Source organism: Hypanus sabinus, chromosome 3 (genome assembly GCF_030144855.1).
Source record: "Hypanus sabinus isolate sHypSab1 chromosome 3, sHypSab1.hap1, whole genome shotgun sequence".
Taxonomy (NCBI): Eukaryota; Metazoa; Chordata; class Chondrichthyes; order Myliobatiformes; family Dasyatidae; genus Hypanus; species Hypanus sabinus.
The window spans coordinates 183,015,533-183,034,332 of record NC_082708.1 but is presented as its reverse complement, the minus strand read 5'-3'; the positions used below and the strand labels follow the sequence as shown (position 1 = coordinate 183,034,332).

At 44.7% G+C, this 18,800-nt stretch overlaps 1 protein-coding gene across 4 annotated transcripts in view; it reads right to left on the bottom strand.

Annotated features, from left to right (window-relative positions):
- The window catches only part of LOC132391943 (transcription factor COE3-like), a 432,097-nt gene that overhangs the window by 74,834 nt on the left and 338,463 nt on the right, over positions 1–18,800 (bottom strand). For 3 of the 4 annotated variants that reach the window (XM_059965751.1, XM_059965748.1, XM_059965749.1), the window contains exons 9-10: positions 7,651–7,784; positions 4,702–4,828 (exon numbers count right to left, since the gene is read on the bottom strand). In XM_059965751.1, the coding sequence (XP_059821734.1) occupies positions 4,702–4,828; positions 7,651–7,784 (261 nt within the window). The remainder of the gene's footprint in view (positions 1–4,701; positions 4,829–7,650; positions 7,785–18,800) is intronic. The other variant, XM_059965750.1, reaches the window with a different exon arrangement.

Here is an 18,800-nt window from a genome sequence, read left to right as displayed (position 1 = left end):
TTCTATTTTCATTTTATAAGGCTGTGGAAGTTTTCGGGAGGGTGCAGAGGAGATTTACCATAGCAAGGATGTGGAAGCTTTAGGAAGGGAGCAGAGGAGATTTGCCAAGAGACTGCCTGGATTAGAGGGCATGTTTTATGAGGATAGGCATCAAGAGCTAGGGCTTTTCTCTTTGGAGAGAAGGAGGATGGGAGGTGACGTGACAAAAGGTGTATTAGATGGTAAGAGGCACAGATCAAGTGGAAAGCCAGAGACTTTTTCTCACTGTGCAAATGACTAATACAAAAGGGAATAAGTTTCAAGGTGATTGGAGAAAAGTATAGTGGGGATGTCAGAGGTAAATCCTTTTACACGGATAAATGGTGGATGTGTGGAACACTCTGTCAGAGGTGCTGATAGAGGCAGATATATTGGGACATTTAGGAAACACTTAGATAGCCACATGGATAATAGAAAATGGAGGGATTTGTGGGCAGGGAAGGGTTAGGATTTATCTTAGAATATGTTAAAGAGTCGGCTGAACATCACTGGGCAAAGGGTCTGTACTGTGCCGTATAACGTTCTGTTACTATTGCTACTCCTGAGGTAACTTACCTGTAATGTTTCTTCAAATGGTTCCCCAAATTCTTTGGGAGTTTCGTGAAGATACAAATTCCCTCTTTAAATCAACAACTTTAAAACAACAGGGTGGAATAGTGTGGACACCCAGTGACACATTGATCCGCCAGGGCCTTGCAAAGCACTGTTTGGGCTCGGCGGTTTCATTCATCTGGCTGTTAATTTATTTCTCCGTACGGTCTTTGAAATAGAATATTGCAAAATGCAACTGCATTATCTCCTTTGTGTAATCTGCTGTTCAGCAGCTCGTGAAAGGACCCTTGGAAAATCAATACCAATTACCTCAGAGTGTGTGATGCTGATTTCTTCAATTGCAACATATGTTTGGGCAGAATCAGGTAATCCATCTTCATATCAGCTAAGTAATGCATTTAGGGTTAAAGGTCAACTGTGCTCCTCCTCCCCCTCACTCTTTACAATTACCTTGTGATGAAACAGGAAAGTGTTTATTGATTGGTTTGAATGCACTGGAATCTACCAATCAGGAGCGGGAAGATTTGGGGGATGGGTGAGGGTGTCATTATCACTGGCGGGCACGAGATGGAATTGAGTCATCGATGGTTGTTACTGTTGAGTGATCTACAGTTCATGTTATCATTCCAGTTTTATTTAAGGTTGACTTGGGAGTAAGATATACTTCCTTTTATGTCAAAGTGTTGATCCTCACCTCAGTTTCTAAGTTGAGTCATAAGAGTCATACAGAATAGAAAAAAGCCCCTTCGGCTCTATTCGTCCATGCTGACATATTTGCCCAGCAAGTTAGTCCTATCAGTCTGTGTTTGGGCCACAGTAGCTTATGCTTTTGCTTATGCTTTACAGCACTGATAGGCAGCGATTAGGGAGTCTAGGACTAGAGGACACAGCCTCAGAATAGAGGGGTTTCCTTTTAGAACAGAGATGAGGAATTTCTTTAGCCAGAAAGTGGTCAATCTGTGGAATTCATTGCCACAAGCGGCTGTGGAGGCCAAGTCATTGGGTATATTTAAGGTAAAAGTAGATAGATTCTTGATTAGTCCACTTGTTCATCGACTATAGCTGAGCATTTAATACCATCATTCCTACAATCCTGATTGAGAAGTTGCAGAACCTGGACCTCTGTACCTCTCTCTGCAATTGGATCCTCAACTTCTTAACCAGAAGACCACAATCTGTGCAGATTGGTGATAACATATGCTCCTTGTTGATAATCAACACTGGCACACCTCAGGGGTGTGTGCTTAGCCCACTGCTCTACTCTCTATATACACGTGACTAGGTGTCTAGGCATAATTCAAATAAAATCTATAAATTTGCTGACAATACAACAATTGTTGGTAGAATCTCAGGTGATGACGAGAGGGTGTGCAGGAGTGAGATATGCCAACTAGTGGAATGTTGCTGCAGCAACAACCTGGCACTCAACGTCAATAAGAGCTGATTGTGGACTTCAGGAAGGGTAAGACAAAGGAACATGTACCAATCTTCATGGAGGGATCAGAAGTGGAGAGAGTGAGCAGCTTCAATTTCCAGGGTCTTTCCAAGACCATTGAGGATCTAACCTGGTCCCAACATATCGATGTAGTTATAAAGAAGGCAAGACAGCGGCTATACTTCATTAGGAGTTTGAAGAGATTTGGCATGTCAACAAATACACTCAAAAACTTCTATAGTTGTACCGTGGAGAGCATTCTGACAGGCTGCATCACTGTCTGGTATGGAGGGGCTACTGCACAGGACCGAAAGAAGCTGCAGAAGGTTGTAACTCTAGTCAGCTCCATCTTGGGCACCAGCCTACAAAGTACTCAGGACATCTTTAGGGAGCGGTGTCTCAGAAAGGCAGCATCCATTATTAAGGACCTCCAGCACCTAGGCCATGCCCTTTTCTCACTGTTACCATCAGGTAGGAGGTACAGAAGCCTGAAGACACACATTCAGCAATTCAAGAACAGCTTCTTCCCCTCTGCCATCTGATTCCTAAATAGACATTGAACCCTTGGACACTACATCACTTCTTTATTTAAGATACAGTATTACTGTTTTTTACACATTATTAAAATCTATTCAATATATGTCTACTGTAATTGGCTTACTTGTTTATTTATTATTATTGTTATTTTATTTATTATTTTTTTCTCTCTTCTAGATTATGTATTGCATTGAACTGCTGCTGCTAAGTTAACAAGTTTCATGTCACATGCCGATGATAATAAACCTGATTCTGATTAGTCAGGGCATGAAGGGATACAGAGAGAAGGAAGGTGATTGTGGCTGACAGGAAAATTGGATCAGCCATGATGAAATGGTGGAGCAGACTTGATGGGCCAAATGGCCTAATTCTGCTCCAGTATCTTATGATCTTAAAGTCTTATGGACTCCTGCCGCTGTCTGTAAGGAGTTTGTATGTTTTCCTCGTAGCCGTGTTAATTTCCTCTGGGCACTTCGGTTTCTCCCCACAATACACAGACATCATGAATGCTGGCCATGCTACATTGGCCTCGGAAACATGACGACACTTGTGGGCTGCCCCCTGCATGATCCTTGGTCTGTAGTTGGTTGTTGAAGCAAAAGGTCGAATTCACTAAATGCTTCAATGTTTTGATATACTTGTGACATATTAAACCTAATCTTTAATCTCAGATTCAGATTAAATTATTTATGACATACATCAGAACGTACAGTGAAATGCCTCGTGTAGGCACACTCAGGGACATGCAGCGGGCAGCCCGCAAGTTCTCAAATCAAATTCAAGTTTAATTACCATTCAACCATACATGAATACAGTTGAATGAAACAGCGCGACATGTTCCGCAAATTCCTTGTACAGATTCCTGGCAGCCACTGCAATCCAGCCTGTCATTCCACTGATTGAACACTGGAGGGCACCGAGGATGGGAGATGCCAGCCCCATCTGAGCATGGCGCCATGCTACTCTACCTCTGGCATCTTTCTCCTGGACGGCATCAGCAGGCAAGCCCGCAGTTTGAGCCCTAGTGTTCGCTACAGCCGAGGCCATACAGCTCCCATGCTGCCTGTCTCACCATCAAATCAGGGAAACAGGCCAGCAGCATCTTACATTATCAATGCCCAACAGGGTTCAGGCCATTAGGCTTCTGAACTCCCTGCTGCATTGCATTCGAAGTGTCAATGGATGATTTGTACTGTACCCTACAATATTTAATTTATGCACTTTACTTTGTTTCTCTGCATGTAATTCATTTATAGACACAATTCTCACTTTCTTCAGTTATTATGTGTTTAGTGTGTTATATGAGTGTTATGGGTACTATTGTGTTACATCCTGGACCAGAGGAATGCTCTCTCCTTTGGTGCATATAGTTAAGTGACAATCAACTTGACTGGACGACATGGGCGGAAGAGTTGGAGAGAAACCTGCTGGAATGTCAGTGCTCTCCACAGACCAGCAAACAACGAACAAGCCTGTCCATGGGTTGAGCAGCAACAACAATTCCTTCCACCAACCCCCTCCCTAAGCACCCCCACCCCTACAGATGCTGCCTGACCATCTTCCGCCTTCTTATTGATTGTGTGCTTCTCTAGATTCAAGTCTCTGTGGGGCGGCAAGAGAGTGTGGCGGTCAGTGCAGCGCTTTACAGCACCAACGACCAGGGTCCAATTCGCACCACTGCCTGTAGGGAGTTTGTATGTTCAGCCGTGACCACATGGGTTTCCTCTGGGCACTCAACTTTCCACCCACATTCCAACGACATACGGATTAGGGTTAGTGAGTTCTGCGTCTGCTATGTTGGCGTCATTCGCAGGCTGCCTCCTCGCATATCCTTGGACTGATTTGCTTGCTGATGCAACAGTGCATTTCACTGTACACTTCAATGTATGACAAATAAAGCTAATCTTTTAAATGTTTTAAGCTCTTGTGACCCTCAATATATGTATGGTCTTACCAAGTGGAAGAATTCCCATCTGTAATTCAGCAAGTTACCCTGGTGAGGTAAAAGCACTCTACTGACAAGTTCATTCAATAGAACAGTTGTGATGTTGTAACTTCAAGTATATAATTTCCGGATGCAACATCTACATGACCCAATGCTTTCTAAGTACAGGCTCACCTAGTGGAACAACACTGACCTGTGTAGACGAATCTCCCAGGTGCTCCTTTACAGAACTGCTTGGACTTGTAGGACAGTGTGACCTCCACCACGCCAGGAATGTGCCGCGGAGGTGTCTGCACTCGGATGGCGTGCGGTGTGATCAGCTGAGGAACAGACAGAGATCGTATTAAACCAGTCCTGAGGGAGGGTCACGGCCCAAAACATCAATTGCTTATTCTCCTCCATACACGCCGCCTGAACTGCCGAGATCCTCCAGGATTTTGGGCGTGTTGCTCAAGATTTCCAGCTTCTGCAGCATATCCAGTGTCTGAATTAAACCATGAAAGAGGGTGCAGGAGCAAGACAGGCTCGGCCACGACTGTGTTCAATCAGCAATTTTGTGCACTTCACTGCAACCCACTAGTTCCATCATGGATACAGATTAATTGCAGAAATGGGTGGAGGAATGTCAGATGGAACTCAGTCCAAAAAAGAATGAACTGTTGTACTTTGGGAGGCCAAATATAAAGGGAGAACATACAGAAAATAGCAGGGCCCTAAGGAGACTACAGAGGGCTCCTGGGGTGTGGGTCCATAGCACCCTGAAAGTGGCAACACTTGCAGATAGGGTGATAAAGAAGGACTATCACATGCTTCATCATGTTGGGGCACTGATACAGCACTCTAACAGACCCTTCCAGCCCAATGAGCCCACACTGCGCAATTCAACATCTCAAAGTAACTTTATTATCAAAGTGCATGTAGGTCACTATACACAACCCTGAGATTCATTTTCTCTTGGGCATACTCAATAAATCCAAGAAACAATAAAATCAATGAAAGACCACACCAACTGGGCAGGCATCCAGTATTGAAAAAAAAACAACAAACTGTGCAAATTCAAAAAGAAAGAAATAATGATATAAATAAATAAATAAACGAACAAACAAGCAATAAATATCATGAAATGAAGAGTCCTTGAAAATGAGTCCATGGGGAATGGGAACAGCTCAGTGTTGGGTGAGTGAAGTTATCTCTTTGGTTCAAAAGCCATTTGGTTCCTGAACTTAGTGGTGTGAGTCCTGAGGCTCCGGTACCTTCTTCCTAACGGTAACAGTGAGAAGAGAGGATGATCTGGTGGTGGGGTCCCTGATGATGGATGCTGGTTTCTAGTGACAGCACTCTGTGTAAATGTGCTCGATGGTAGGGAGGGTTTTACCTGCAATGGACCGGGCCAAATCCACTACTTTTTGTAGGGTTTTCCATTCGAGAGCATTGGCGTTTCCACACCAGGCTGTCATACAACCAGTCATTATACTCTCCACCAGACATCTACAGAAGCTTGTCAAAGTTTTAGATGTAAAGCTGGATCTTTGCAAACTTCTAAGACACTCATATGAACAATTAACCTACTAACCAGGCAGCATGCTAGTGTAGTGGTTGGTTTTACAGTGCCAGTGGCCTGGGTTCAGTTCCCACCACTGCTTTGTGCATTCTCCCAATGATTGCACGGGTTTCCTCGGGTGCTACGTTTCTCCCGCATTCTGGTTGGTAGGTTAATTGGTTGTAGCAAATTGTCCGTTGATTAGGCCAGGATTAAATCTGGGATTTCTGGGTGGCGTGGCTTGAAGGCCCAGAAGGTGTACTCCACGCTATTTCAACCACAAGCTCCATCTGATACCGTAACGACCTGCAGCACAGCAATGCTCCACAGTCCTTCAGTCCCCACGTCCCAATCGTTCCCAATTTCCTTTGTGAATGAGCTGCAGCATCTCGGTCTGAAGAATTCTAAATTCAATCCCTCATCCCCCACTACATCCCTCATTCTCCTCCTTTTTCTTCATTCTCTCCGCTTTCTTTCTTTCTCATCCCACACACTCTCCTACTCCATCCCTCTCCCCCTCTCCCTCCATCCCTTCTCTCTCTCTCTCTCTCTTTTCTTCTTTAAGTCACTCTTTAACATGTTTTCTTTGACCAAGCCTTTGGTTATCTGTCCAGATCCCTGGGAATCGACCACTGAAGGTGCTGTATAAAAATATGCTCATGGGAGTGGGTGGAGTTCTCCTCTGCTATAACAAGAGTTTGGACAAACTTGGGTTGTTTTCTCTGGAGCAGCAGAACCTGAATGAAGCTTTGATAGAAGCCTGTAAGATTGTGAGAGGCATAGATAGAGTACATTTCTCTGTGTCGAAATGTTCAAAACTAAAAGCCATGCATTTGAGTTGAGGGGGGAAATTCAGAGGAGATGTGCGGGGCGGGTTTTTTTTTTACACAAAATGTGGTGGGTACCTAGAATATGCCACCAGGTGTGGTGGCAGAGGTAAACACAGCAAAACATGTTTAAGAGGTTCTTCGATAGGCGCATGGATCTGCAGAGAATTGAGGGATATGGACATTGTGCAGACATAATGGATCCATTTAGGTATGCATTCAATTTCTAGTTTGATTAATTTGGGACAGACACTGTGGAAAACTATCTAAACTAGTAATTAAATGTCTAACTAAACAATGCTCTGTTCTATGTTCTAAAATAGGACTTGGTAATGCTCTAGCAGTCCAGCAAAACAACTCAGTTACCAGAAAAGGTACAGGAAATTATGTGTAATTCATTTGTAGATATAATTCTTCCTTTCCTATGTTATCATGTGTTATGTGTATGACTGTGTGCTTTACACCCTGATCTCTAGAAACATTGTCTCATTTGACAGTATAGATGTGTATAGTTAAATGACAATGAACTTTTCTTGACTTGAAACCATCATTGATCATACTTGAACTTGATTCTTCCCTCTTGTTCAGTGAACAGTCTGCTTGGGGCGAGATGGAAGGAACAGGGAAAGGAATGGGGAAAAAATAGGGAGAGACGGATTCCCTTGTTAAAACACTAAGTCACCCACAGTTTAAAGGGGAGAAGGGTTTCAGAACACACATGGACATATCCTCCTCTGCAGCTCTTTTGGTTACTTTTGCAGAACCAAGTACGTACCTCACTCCACACCAGCATTGTTCCAAACACAACCTGCAATCCATCAAAGAAGCTGTCTCCGATAATGATGATGGTTGCTCCTCCCGTGGTCCACCCTTCACTTGGGCTAATTGCTTTGATGCATGGCGTGGCTGCTTTGCGAGAGAAAAGACAGAGTTGTTTAGCCCCTCTGGAGACCTCTGATCACGTGTCCACTCTCCCTCAACCTAGCTCTGTGTGACTGGTCTGCCTGTTTCTCTGTTATCTCTTCCCACTTGTACGGCCCTTAAATTCCTTGACATTCATTTCTCAGGGTGCGGACATTAATGGCAAAGGCACCGTTAATTGCCCATTCCCAACCAGCTCTTGAGAACGTGGTGGCAAGTCGAATGCTGCCACAGTGATCGTACTTCGGGCCACTGCACGTTCTCTGCAACTGGAACACTTCATTCCGCACCCTGTTATTGTTTCTCCTTGCTCTACTGTGTCATGAAATGATCTGTACGGAGAGCAGATAAAACAAAGTTTTTCACTGCATCTCCGTGCACATGACAATAATAATCCAATTTACCCAGCCAGCAGATCGAGATGCCTGTAAAGGAAAGCTGACGGGACATATCCCAGGCCACAGGGGTATGTAATGAAGGATTCAGGGAAGCTTGGGGCAGCCACCATAGGGCTCTGTGGGGAAGGTATAGGACAGTATAGGGCTCTTCCATGACTGAACAGGGAGAGGTCAGGTTGGCTGAGGAAGCCCCTCAATCACTGTAGTAATGTACCACTCCAGGGGGCCAAATGAGTGATGTATTGGCTTTATTGCTATTGGGTTTAAACAGTCTACATCCCAGGACGAGACCCTCCATCAGGAAATGTCAACAGTTCATTCCTTTCCTCGCTTAAAGGTAAACTCAAAGCTAAATCTGCACTTTGGACTCCTGTGACTTTGCTTGAATCAGTTTGTTTGAAGTTGCAAAATATAACAAGTGAGATCCTGGTCAACTCTTGTGGAAGCCAAATGCCTCACCTAGTTGACAAACTCACCACCAGTAGTGTAACCAGTCTGAGTGCAAGTCCACCGGAAGCTGCAGAAGATGGCCTGCCCTGGTGTTAAAGGACAGTGTATGTGTAGTGAGGTCCTGTTCATGGGTTCCATGTTAACACCACTTCACTACCCTTTTTCTCTCTTTTTTGCACTGTTTATTTAATTTAACTTTTTAAATAAATACTGCATATACACTTACTGTAAATTACAGTTTATTATTATGTATTGTAACGTGTTTCTGCTACATAACAACAAATTTCACAACATATGCCTGTGATATTCAACCTAATTCTGACCTGCTGAGTCCCTCCAGCATTTTGCATGATTACTCTGGATTTCCAGCATCTGCAAAATCTCTTATGTTTACTGGTTTGAAACACTACATAATGCAGTGTCTGTGAATGTAAGAATGAAAAGGCATTGCACGGTTTATCTTGTAAATATTTTATTGTGCATAAAGTTTATTTTGATATATTGGGGGTGTTGTGGATAGTGTGGAGGGCTGTCAGAGGTTACAGCGGGACATTGATAGGATGCAGAACTGGGCTGAGAGGTGGCAGATGGAGTTCATCCCAGATAAGTGTGAAGCGGTTCATTTCGGTAGGAGGCATACTTTTAAGATGCTTGGAGGTTGGTACAAGGAGGATGCCAGAGGTAAGTATTTTTTTAACCTGAGAGTGGTGGGTGTGTGGAATGCACTGCCAGAAACAGAGGTAGAAATGGATACAATAGGGTCTTTTAACAGACTCTTACATAGGTACATGGAACTTAGAAAAACAGAAATTCTAAGCAGGTAGGGAAATTCTAGGCAGTTTCTAGAGTAGGTTACATGGTCGGCACAACATTGTGGGCCGAAGGGCCTGTAATGTGCTGTAGATTTCTATATCTCTATGATTCTATGATTAAAATATTACCCAATTTACCAATTTTACTTAGTGGGATCTTCCTTGCGTTTGCTTTGATTGCTACTGATAGAGCAGAGTTAGCACTTCGATGGAGGCCGGAGGTCAGGATGATGGTGCCTAACGGCGACTCCTTTGCTTCCGTCTTTAATATCTCTTTTTTCCCTTTCAGGGTTCTTTTGAAGACCCTGACCTGGAGTTACACGCTGACTTCGGTTCTCTGCGGAAGTGGGACCCGCTCTCGGGGTCTGACGACTGGCCGCTTTTCGATGTGCCAAGGATGCGGCCTGGAAGGCTAGCACACCTTCAGGGTGCCAGATTTTCGTGGCTCTGGAGGCGGGTGGACTCGAGGCCGGTGCCGCCGCCTGCTGCGTTGTGGGAGACAGAAGATCGTAAGCAGCGAGCCAGCTGCCGGCTGTGTGCCTAGAAACCCGAGATCTTTGGGCACAGAGCTCGGAAAAAGCGACACAACAGACTTTTATAAATCGGCAAGGCGTTTTGTTACGTCTCCCCTCTCGCTGTGAAACAGCAACACCTCTTTTTCCCTTAGAGGAAGAGAGAGAGAGACAGAGCCTGCGGTATGTCGAATTACCGGGTGAACGAGTAGTCTTTGTGGTACTGCAAGTCTGTGTCTTTAGTGATGCTTTGCTGCACGCTTGAGTGTTTGGTGGGGGGGACGCCGATGCATTTTTGCTGGTGGGGGAGGGGGGATTGTTTCTTTGCTGCTGCTTACAGTATGTGTGAAGGGGGAGCTGAGGGGGGACTTTGGGGTTCTAACATTTAACTGTCATTCATTCTTTGGGGCACTCCTCTGTTTTTGTGGATGTATGTGAAGAAAAATAATCTCAGGATGTATATTGTATACATTTCTCTGACATTAAATGTACCTTTGACATATTTCAGTGGCTGCAAGGACGTTTTGAGGAGCGTTAGTGTTGTGTGGGGGTGTGGCTTATTTGCCATCGAAAGCCACTTCCATCGTGTTGATTGTCATGGGTCAGTCTAAAAACTGCAGCTGCCCTTCTCATTGGTTGGCTTGAGTGCCACGGCACCCAGTGTCCGGTTTCAAACACCTCAGGAGTAACACTTGCTTGTTCTCTTTCCATCTGTGCCCGGAATTGCTGGGGAGGTATGCTCCATGTGCACGGTTAACAAAGTATCTGTTTGTTGAATATTTAGTTCTGTAGCTTGTGTGTAAGGGTGGGGGAACTTAAATATTTGGTCGAATTTTTTTTTACTGTTTGTAAAGAAATGATTAATATCCTTATTCACAGTCAGTGTTTCCTGTCTCGCTCACCAAACCCTTGAACCTACTTCAATGTTACAGTGAAGGGGTAGTGGACATGAGAATAGTGACATTCTAATGGCCACTCAACTGTGGCTTTCGACCATCGGACTATAAGACATAGGAGCAGAGTTAGGCTATCTGGCCCATTGAGTCTGCCCCACTTATCATGGCTGATTTATTAACCCTCTCAACCCCATTCTCCTGCTTTCTCTCCATAACCTTTAATGCCTTACTAATCAAGAACCTATCGACCTCCGCTTTAAATATACCCAATGACTTTTCCTCCTCAGATATCTATGGCAATGAATTCTTCTGGCTGAAGAAATTCCTCCTCATCTCTGTTAAAAAAAAAGTACTTTCTTCAATTCTGAGGCTGTGTCCTCTGGCCCTGGAATCCCCCGCTGTAGGAAATATACTTTCGATGACTGCTCTATCTCGGCCTTTCAATAGTTGGTAGGTTTCAATTAGATTTCCCCCCTCTCCCATTCGTCTAAACTCCAGCAAGTACCGACCAACAGCCATCAAACACTTTAAGATATTTCTCTCCTCCCCTCTCCAAAGTCCTCCAGGAGTGCTGGTGGAACTTACCTTGAAGCACCCTGTAGCTTGCTGCTCCAAATTACAGTGCAGGGATGAGGGTGATGGAAAAAAGGAGAGGGAGAGAGAGAGGGGGGAGGGAGAGAGAGAGAGGGGGGAGGGAGAGAGAGAGAGGGGGAGGGAGAGAGAGAGGGGGAGGGAGAGAGAGAGTAGGGGGGAGAGAGAGAGGGGGAGAGAGAGAGGGGGTTGGGAGAGAGAGGGGGGAGGGAGAGAGAGAGGGGAGGGAGAGAGAGAGGGGGGAGGGAGAGAGAGAGGGGGGAGGGAGAGAGAGAGTGGGGGGAGGGAGAGAGAGAGGGGAGGGAGAGAGAGGGGGAGGGAGAGAGAGAGGGGGGGAGGGAGAGAGAGAAGGGAGGGAGAGAGAGGGGGGAGGGAGAGAGAGGGGGGAGGGAGAGAGAGGGGAGAGAGAGAGGGGGGAGAGAGAGAGGGGGAGGGAGAGAGAGAGTGGGGAGGGAGAGAGAGAGGGGGGAGGGAGAGAGAGAGGGGGGAGGGAGAGAGAGAGGGGGAGAGAGAGAGAGGGGGGGAGAGAGAGGGGGAGGGAGAGAGAGGGGAGGGAGAGAGAGAGGGGGAGGGAGAGAGAGAGAGGGGGGAGGGACAGAGAGAGGGGATGGAGAGAGAGAGAGAGATGGAGAAAGAGAGTGTGTGTGTGTGAGAGAGAGAGAGAGGGGGAGAGAGAGAGAGAGGAGAGAGGGAGAGAAAGAGGGCGGATGGAGAGGGAGAGAGAGAGAGAGAGAGAGAGGGAGAGAGAGAGAGTGTGTGATAGAGAGAGTGATGTCTTCCCACAGTCAATAACTAAAGGATGTGATAGCTCAGTGGTTAAATCATGGAGCTATCCTCAGAGCCCTGGGTGATTGATCTGGCACGCTGGCAGCTGGGGAAATTAAGCTCAACTAATTAAGTAAAAATCCGTAATTAAAAATCGAGCGTCACTGATGGTGATTGTGAAACTACCAGATTCTCATAAAAACACATCTGGTCCATTACTGCCCTTCAGGGAAAGAAGTCTGACATCTTTACCCGGAATGGCCGTGTGCACTCAGTGGCCATTTTATTAGGTACACCTGCTTGTCGATGCAAAGATCTAATCAGCCAATCATGCGGCAGCAACTCAATGCAATAAAGCATGGAGACATGGTCAAGAGGTTCAGTTGATATTCAGATCAAATATCAGAAAGGGGAAGAAATGCGATCAAAGTGACTTTGACCAAGGAATGATTGTCGGCGCCAGACGTGTTAGAAGCTGCTGATCTCTCACAGTCTGTGTTGGTCATTAACGCAAATGATGTATTTCACTGTCTGGTTCGATATACATGTGACAAATAAGGCTAATAAACAAAACATAATCAAAGACCCACCCACCCCAGACATTCTCTCGTTTCTTCTCTACCATCAGCAGAAGTAAAAAAACCTGAAAGCACGTGCCACCAGGCTCAAGGACAATTTCTGTTCCCCCTGTTATCAGATTCTTGAGTGGACCTCCTGTACAAAAAGATGGACTTCTGACCTCACAAGCTACCTTGTTATGACTTTCTCATTTACCTGCACTGCATTTTCTCTGCATCTTTTAAACTTAATTTTTCATTGTTATCGTTTCACCTTGTTCTACCTCACTGCAATCTGAGAGCTCTTTATAAAGAACGCAAGCTTTTCATTGTTTCTCAGCACATGTGACAATTATAAACCAATACCAGTAGCATTTGAATGCAGCCCATGGGCTGTGAATTCTGTAACGTCACTGGAGACCACAGATCCCAACGCACTTGGATTTGTTTATTGATTCTAACTGAGCACCTCGCTGGTAAATCCGCAAAGAGCAAGCCTTTATTTCATTCTGCTTTTCTATGACATTTGTTTTTGTTAATTGGATAGTGGGCACTTCTCTTCAGGCAGATAGATTCTCGTTTTTAACCATCACCTTTCTTTCCCAGGAGGGCTGCGAGGATTGCTGGGAAGAAATAATACCCAGCATATAACCTTTCACAAACCCTTCTAAAAGTCGGTTAGATTAAACAGACTCCACAAAACAGAACAGAAAATTCCTTTAGTTTAATAAAAGGAATGTTGGATATATTCACCTGGGGGTCTAGAGACAGACTTACAATATTGGTATTGGTTTATGTATTGTCATGTGGACTGAGATACATGTTTACATTACGCATTACAAGATACACATTATGGTGAACATAGTGCAGTGGTAGAGCATTTGACTGCGGATCAAAAGATCCCCGGTTCAAATCCAGACAGCTCCCATCCTGGATGGTTCTTTTTGTTTACCAGTTGGAGGGCTATGATCCAGGTTGATGGCACTAGGCAGAACAATAGTTCAGCATAAACTAGATGAGCTGAAGGGACACTTTCAGTGCAGTAATACGTGATGACAGTGATTGGGTGCAGTGTAACGGTTTGCACGATGTTATTACAGCGCGATGGAGTTTGGAGTTCAATTCCAGTGCTGTCTGTATGAAATTTGTACATTCTCCCCGTGACTGTGTGTGTCTCTTCCAGGTGCTCAGGTTTCCTCCCACAGTCCAAAGTCATATGGGTCAGTAGGTTAATAGTTCATTATAAATTCTCTGGTGATTAGGCTAGGGCTAAATAGGTGTGTTGCTGGGTGGTGCCATTCATTGGGCCAGAAGAGCCTGGTCAACACTGTATCGCTAAATAAATAAGTTCAAAGTACACTTATTATTAAAGTACGTATAGAGTACACAACCTTGGGATTCATCTTCCCACAGACAGCCACAAAACAAAGAAACACCAGAGAACCCATTTAAAGAAAACTCCTACACAACAAGAGCATCAGATGGGCAAAAAAAAAGAAAAATTCATGGCAACAGCAACAGACAAAATATTAAACATCAATCTGTAGAGTTCCCAAAAGTGAGTCCACAGCCATGAGCTGCCGAGGCGAGTGAAGCCAGTCAGTTCAGTGCTGTGTCGATGGCAGCAGACCTTGATCAAATCATCCAAATAGGAAACCGCGTTCAGCACTGAGGACGTTAAACATCAAACCGCAGCTGAAAGCCAGTCCACAGCCACAAGCCATGAACCATGCAGCTTTGGACTCCCAAAACTCCTGAACCTTCCACTGGCGAGAGAGAGAGAGAGAGAGAGAGAGAGAGAGAGAGAGACAGAGAGACAGAGAGAGAGAGAGAGAGAGACAGAGACAGAGAGACAGAGAGAGAGAGAGAGAGAGAGACAGAGACAGAGAGACAGAGAGAGAGAGAGAGAGAGAGAGAGAGAGAGAGAGAGAGAGAGAGAAAGAGAGAGAGAGAGAGAGAGACTGGTCAGCTTCCGGCAGACTGCACTGAACACCCATTTACCTTCCGCTCTCATCCTCGTCGATTTTAATCTTGCTCGACACTTTAGTTCACACAGGATACCGGAGCTGACCGTAGGTTCATGTGGATTCCATTTAGAATTGATGCCGAGTACACTCTCAGCCACAGCCACTGCCACACTCCACGCCGCGTAGCAGAGGAGAACGCAGAGGTGCCAGATACTTCAGTCGGCCCAAAAATACTTTCTTAATGGGGAAATTACAAGCTGCAATCGATCCCATTTCAGAAGAAGTATATTTTGAAGAAGAAAAGAGTATCCAGTGGTCTTCTAAGCTGTCGCTGTTGGTCACTGGCACCTTCGTGCCAGAATAAAATAAATAAATACAATTTTAAAAAATTGTTTGCTGCCATCAAGAAAGCGCGTGCCATATGTAAATAAAGCAAGGTTGTAAAAGGAAATTAGTATGCAGAATATAGTTTTACAGTTACAGAGAAAAGTGCAGTGCAAGTAGACAATTAAAAGCCATGGTGAGGTAGACCGGGAGATCAGCCGTTTATCTTTATATGCATGAGAGGTCTGCTCAATAACCTGGTAACAGCAGGATGTCTTTGCGCCTGGTGGTACGTGCTTTCAGGTATTTGTATCTTCCTCCCAACCGGACGAGAGACAATAATCAGGGTGGGAAGGGTCCTGGATTGCATTCTTCATAATAATGTAAGTTCTCATGGAAAACGTCAACACAAGAGATCCTGCAGATGAGGGGAACCCAGAGCAAAAAACACACACAAAATGATGGAGGAACTCAGCAAGTCAGGAAGGGGAGTATGCAGGGGAATAAACAGCTGACATTTCAGTTTGAGACCTTTCATCAGGAGTCTCTCATAATTTTATTAATTATTTTCATGTCTTCCCTCGGCCTCTGACACTCCAGAGAAAACAACTGAAGTTTGTCCAACCTCTCTTTATAGCTAATACTTTCTACTCCAGGCAGACAATAAACGTGTGACCCTGCCCTACAGCAAGAATGTCTCAGAAATGGCAGCTTGACTGCTCAAACCTTAGGGCAGCACAATTGCTCATAAACTAACGGCAAGTTGACGGAAGCTTGTCCCAAGAACCAAGGTACCAGTAAAGACAACCAGCAAAAGCAATGTGGTGTACAGGGTCACCTGTGGAGACTACGTCAGCCAGACGGGACATAAACTCGCAATTCGCTTACGGGAACACAAACTGACGGTATGGAGAGATGATCCACTGTCACTGATCTTGAAGACAGAGCAGGACACTGTGAAGGACACAGGGTGCAGACAAACACAAAGCAGGCATGAGAGTTTTTAGAAATGTGATTTTTTTCTGATAACTTCATAAACAAACATATTAAAATAGACACTTTGTAAGAACGCCTAAGAACCAAAGAAACGTAAATTCAAAGGTCAATTAAAGGAGTAGCCAATCAGGACCAAGGCAAGTGAACAGGGGGCCAATATAAATGTGAGCACTCTCGGAGAGAGACACCAACACTGAGGATATCACCTTAACTGATGATGAAATATCTACAAGCTAACTGCCAAGCTCGGCAAACACCAAAGACGATAAACCTCTTCTGCACCCTCTCCAAATCCTCCACATCCTTCCTATAATAAAGTTCAAAGTCCATTTTATTATCAAAGTGTGTATACCTCACATACAACCTTCAGGGTGATCGCCTAGCAGGCAGCCACGAAAGAAACCCAGAAACAAATCCCATACATATGAATAAAGACTGTCCAACACCCTGTGTATAGAGAATAAAAAGCTCATCATGTCCATGAGAAAATAACCCTTAAAAAAGACCATCCAACACTCGAGGTGTAATTTAAAAAAAATTATGCCAACAGTAACTGCAAGCAAATAGCATTTCTGAACTGAAATCTCCAAGAGAGAGAGTCCCATAGTTCAGCAGAGAGCAGAGTAAACATCGTGGAGCAGCAATCTTAATTGGCCCGCACCTTGGCTCGGGCCCCAACACCCCGACATATCCAACACCTTCACCTTTCCGATCTGGCCCAGCTCCATCTGAGCATCGGGTTCTACCGCTTCGAGCAGCAATCTGAACTGTCCTGTACCTTGACACCCTGACCTTTTCAATCCAGCCGGGTGCTTAACTCTCTGTCTCAACAACAGGTTTTGCTGCTTGGATACACCGAACTTCCGTGCTTCGATCCTGCCTGTAAATCTCCATATGGCACCTGGGCCCTGTGTCTTTGGTCTGGCCTGTGCCTGATATCTCATGCTTTTCCATGCTCTTGGCTTGCCTCGTCTCAGTTCCGCCACACTGAATTGTCGCCAAGTCCAAGGGGAAGTTACAGACTTTGACTAGCGATGGTTGTTTGCCAGGAAAAATCTAGTTAACAAAATATTTAGTTGCTATCCTTGTTCATTAGCCACCAGCCAGAAGTCACAGAGGTTCACCAGGGACATCTTAACCATAAATGTTGAAGTAGAAGATTGGAAGTCGGGTGACTGGAAGTGAATGCAATACTCCAGACTCAGCCTGACCAGAGTGTTCGAATCTGGTTTATCATTTACTTCAGTCCCTTTTTTTTTCACAGTAACTTCATATCTACAGATGTAACCACCATTACTTAACTGATAATAAAAGAGGCCTTTACTTCCTCTGTTGCATGCTGATCTTCTTGTGTAAAGTTATCTCAGCATTTCCAGCATCGACCCCTAATATCTGCACACATTGTTTCCTATTACACGGCCTGATCTATGAAGAGGATATAAAGTTTCACCTCATCAACCATCTGCTCCTTTACGTGCAAAACAATTGCTGGTGTGTAACTGAAGCTTCAGTTACCCTTCCTGACGATGCATTGCTTCAGAGCTTCAAAAACTCTGCCGGTCTTGCAATGGCTTCAAATATTTTCTCAACCTTGAGAAAGTCTTCATATTCTTCACAGGGTCAAGAACACATAGCTGGGAATGTGGGGCCACATATACTCAGTGTATTAATTAGGTACACCTGCTCATTATAACCATATAACAATTACAGCATGGAAACAGGGCTGTATCTCGGCCATCTTGGCCCGTCTAGTCCGTGCTGAATGCTTACTCCCACCTAATCTCACCAACCTGCTCTTAGCCCATAACCCTCCATTCCCTTCCTGTCCATATACCTGTCCAATTTTACTTTAAATGACAATATCAAATCTGCCTCTACCAGTTCTACTGGAAGCTCATTCCACACAGCCACCACGCTCTGAGTAAAAAAGTTCACCCTCATGTTACCCCTAAACATTTGCCCCCTAACTCTCAACTCATGTCTTCCTGTTTGAACCTCCCCTACTCTCAATGGAAAAAGCCTATCCACACTAACTCTTTCTATCCCCCTCATAATTTTAAATACCTCTATAAAGTCCCCCCTCAATCTTCTATGCTCCAAAGAATAAAGACCTAACTTGTTCAACCATTCTCTTAACTTAGGTGCTGAAACCCAGGTAACATTCTAGTAAATCTCCTCTGTACTCTCTCTATTTTGTTGACATCTTTCCTATAATTCGGTGACCAGAACTGTACACAATACTCCAAATTTGGCCTCACCAATGCCTTGTACAATTTTAACATTACATCCCAACTCCTATACTCAATGCTCTGATTTATAAAGGCCAGCATACCAAAAGCTTTCTTCACCACTCTATCCACATGAGATTCCACATTCAGGGAACTATGCACCATTATTCCTAGATCACTGTTCTACTGCATTCCTCAATGCCCAACCGTTTACCATGTATGTCCTATTTTGATTAGTCCTACCAAATTGTAGCACCTCACACTTATCAGCATTAAACTCCATCTGCCATCGCTCAGCCCACTCTTCTAACTGGCCTAAATCTCCCTGCAAGCTATGAAAACCTACTTCATTATCCACAACGCCACCTACCTTAGTATCATCTGCATACTTATTAATCCAATTTACCACCCCATCATCCAGATCATTAATGTATATGACAAACAACATTGGACCCAGTACAGATCCCTGAAGCACACCACTAGTCACTGGCCTCCAACCTGACAAACA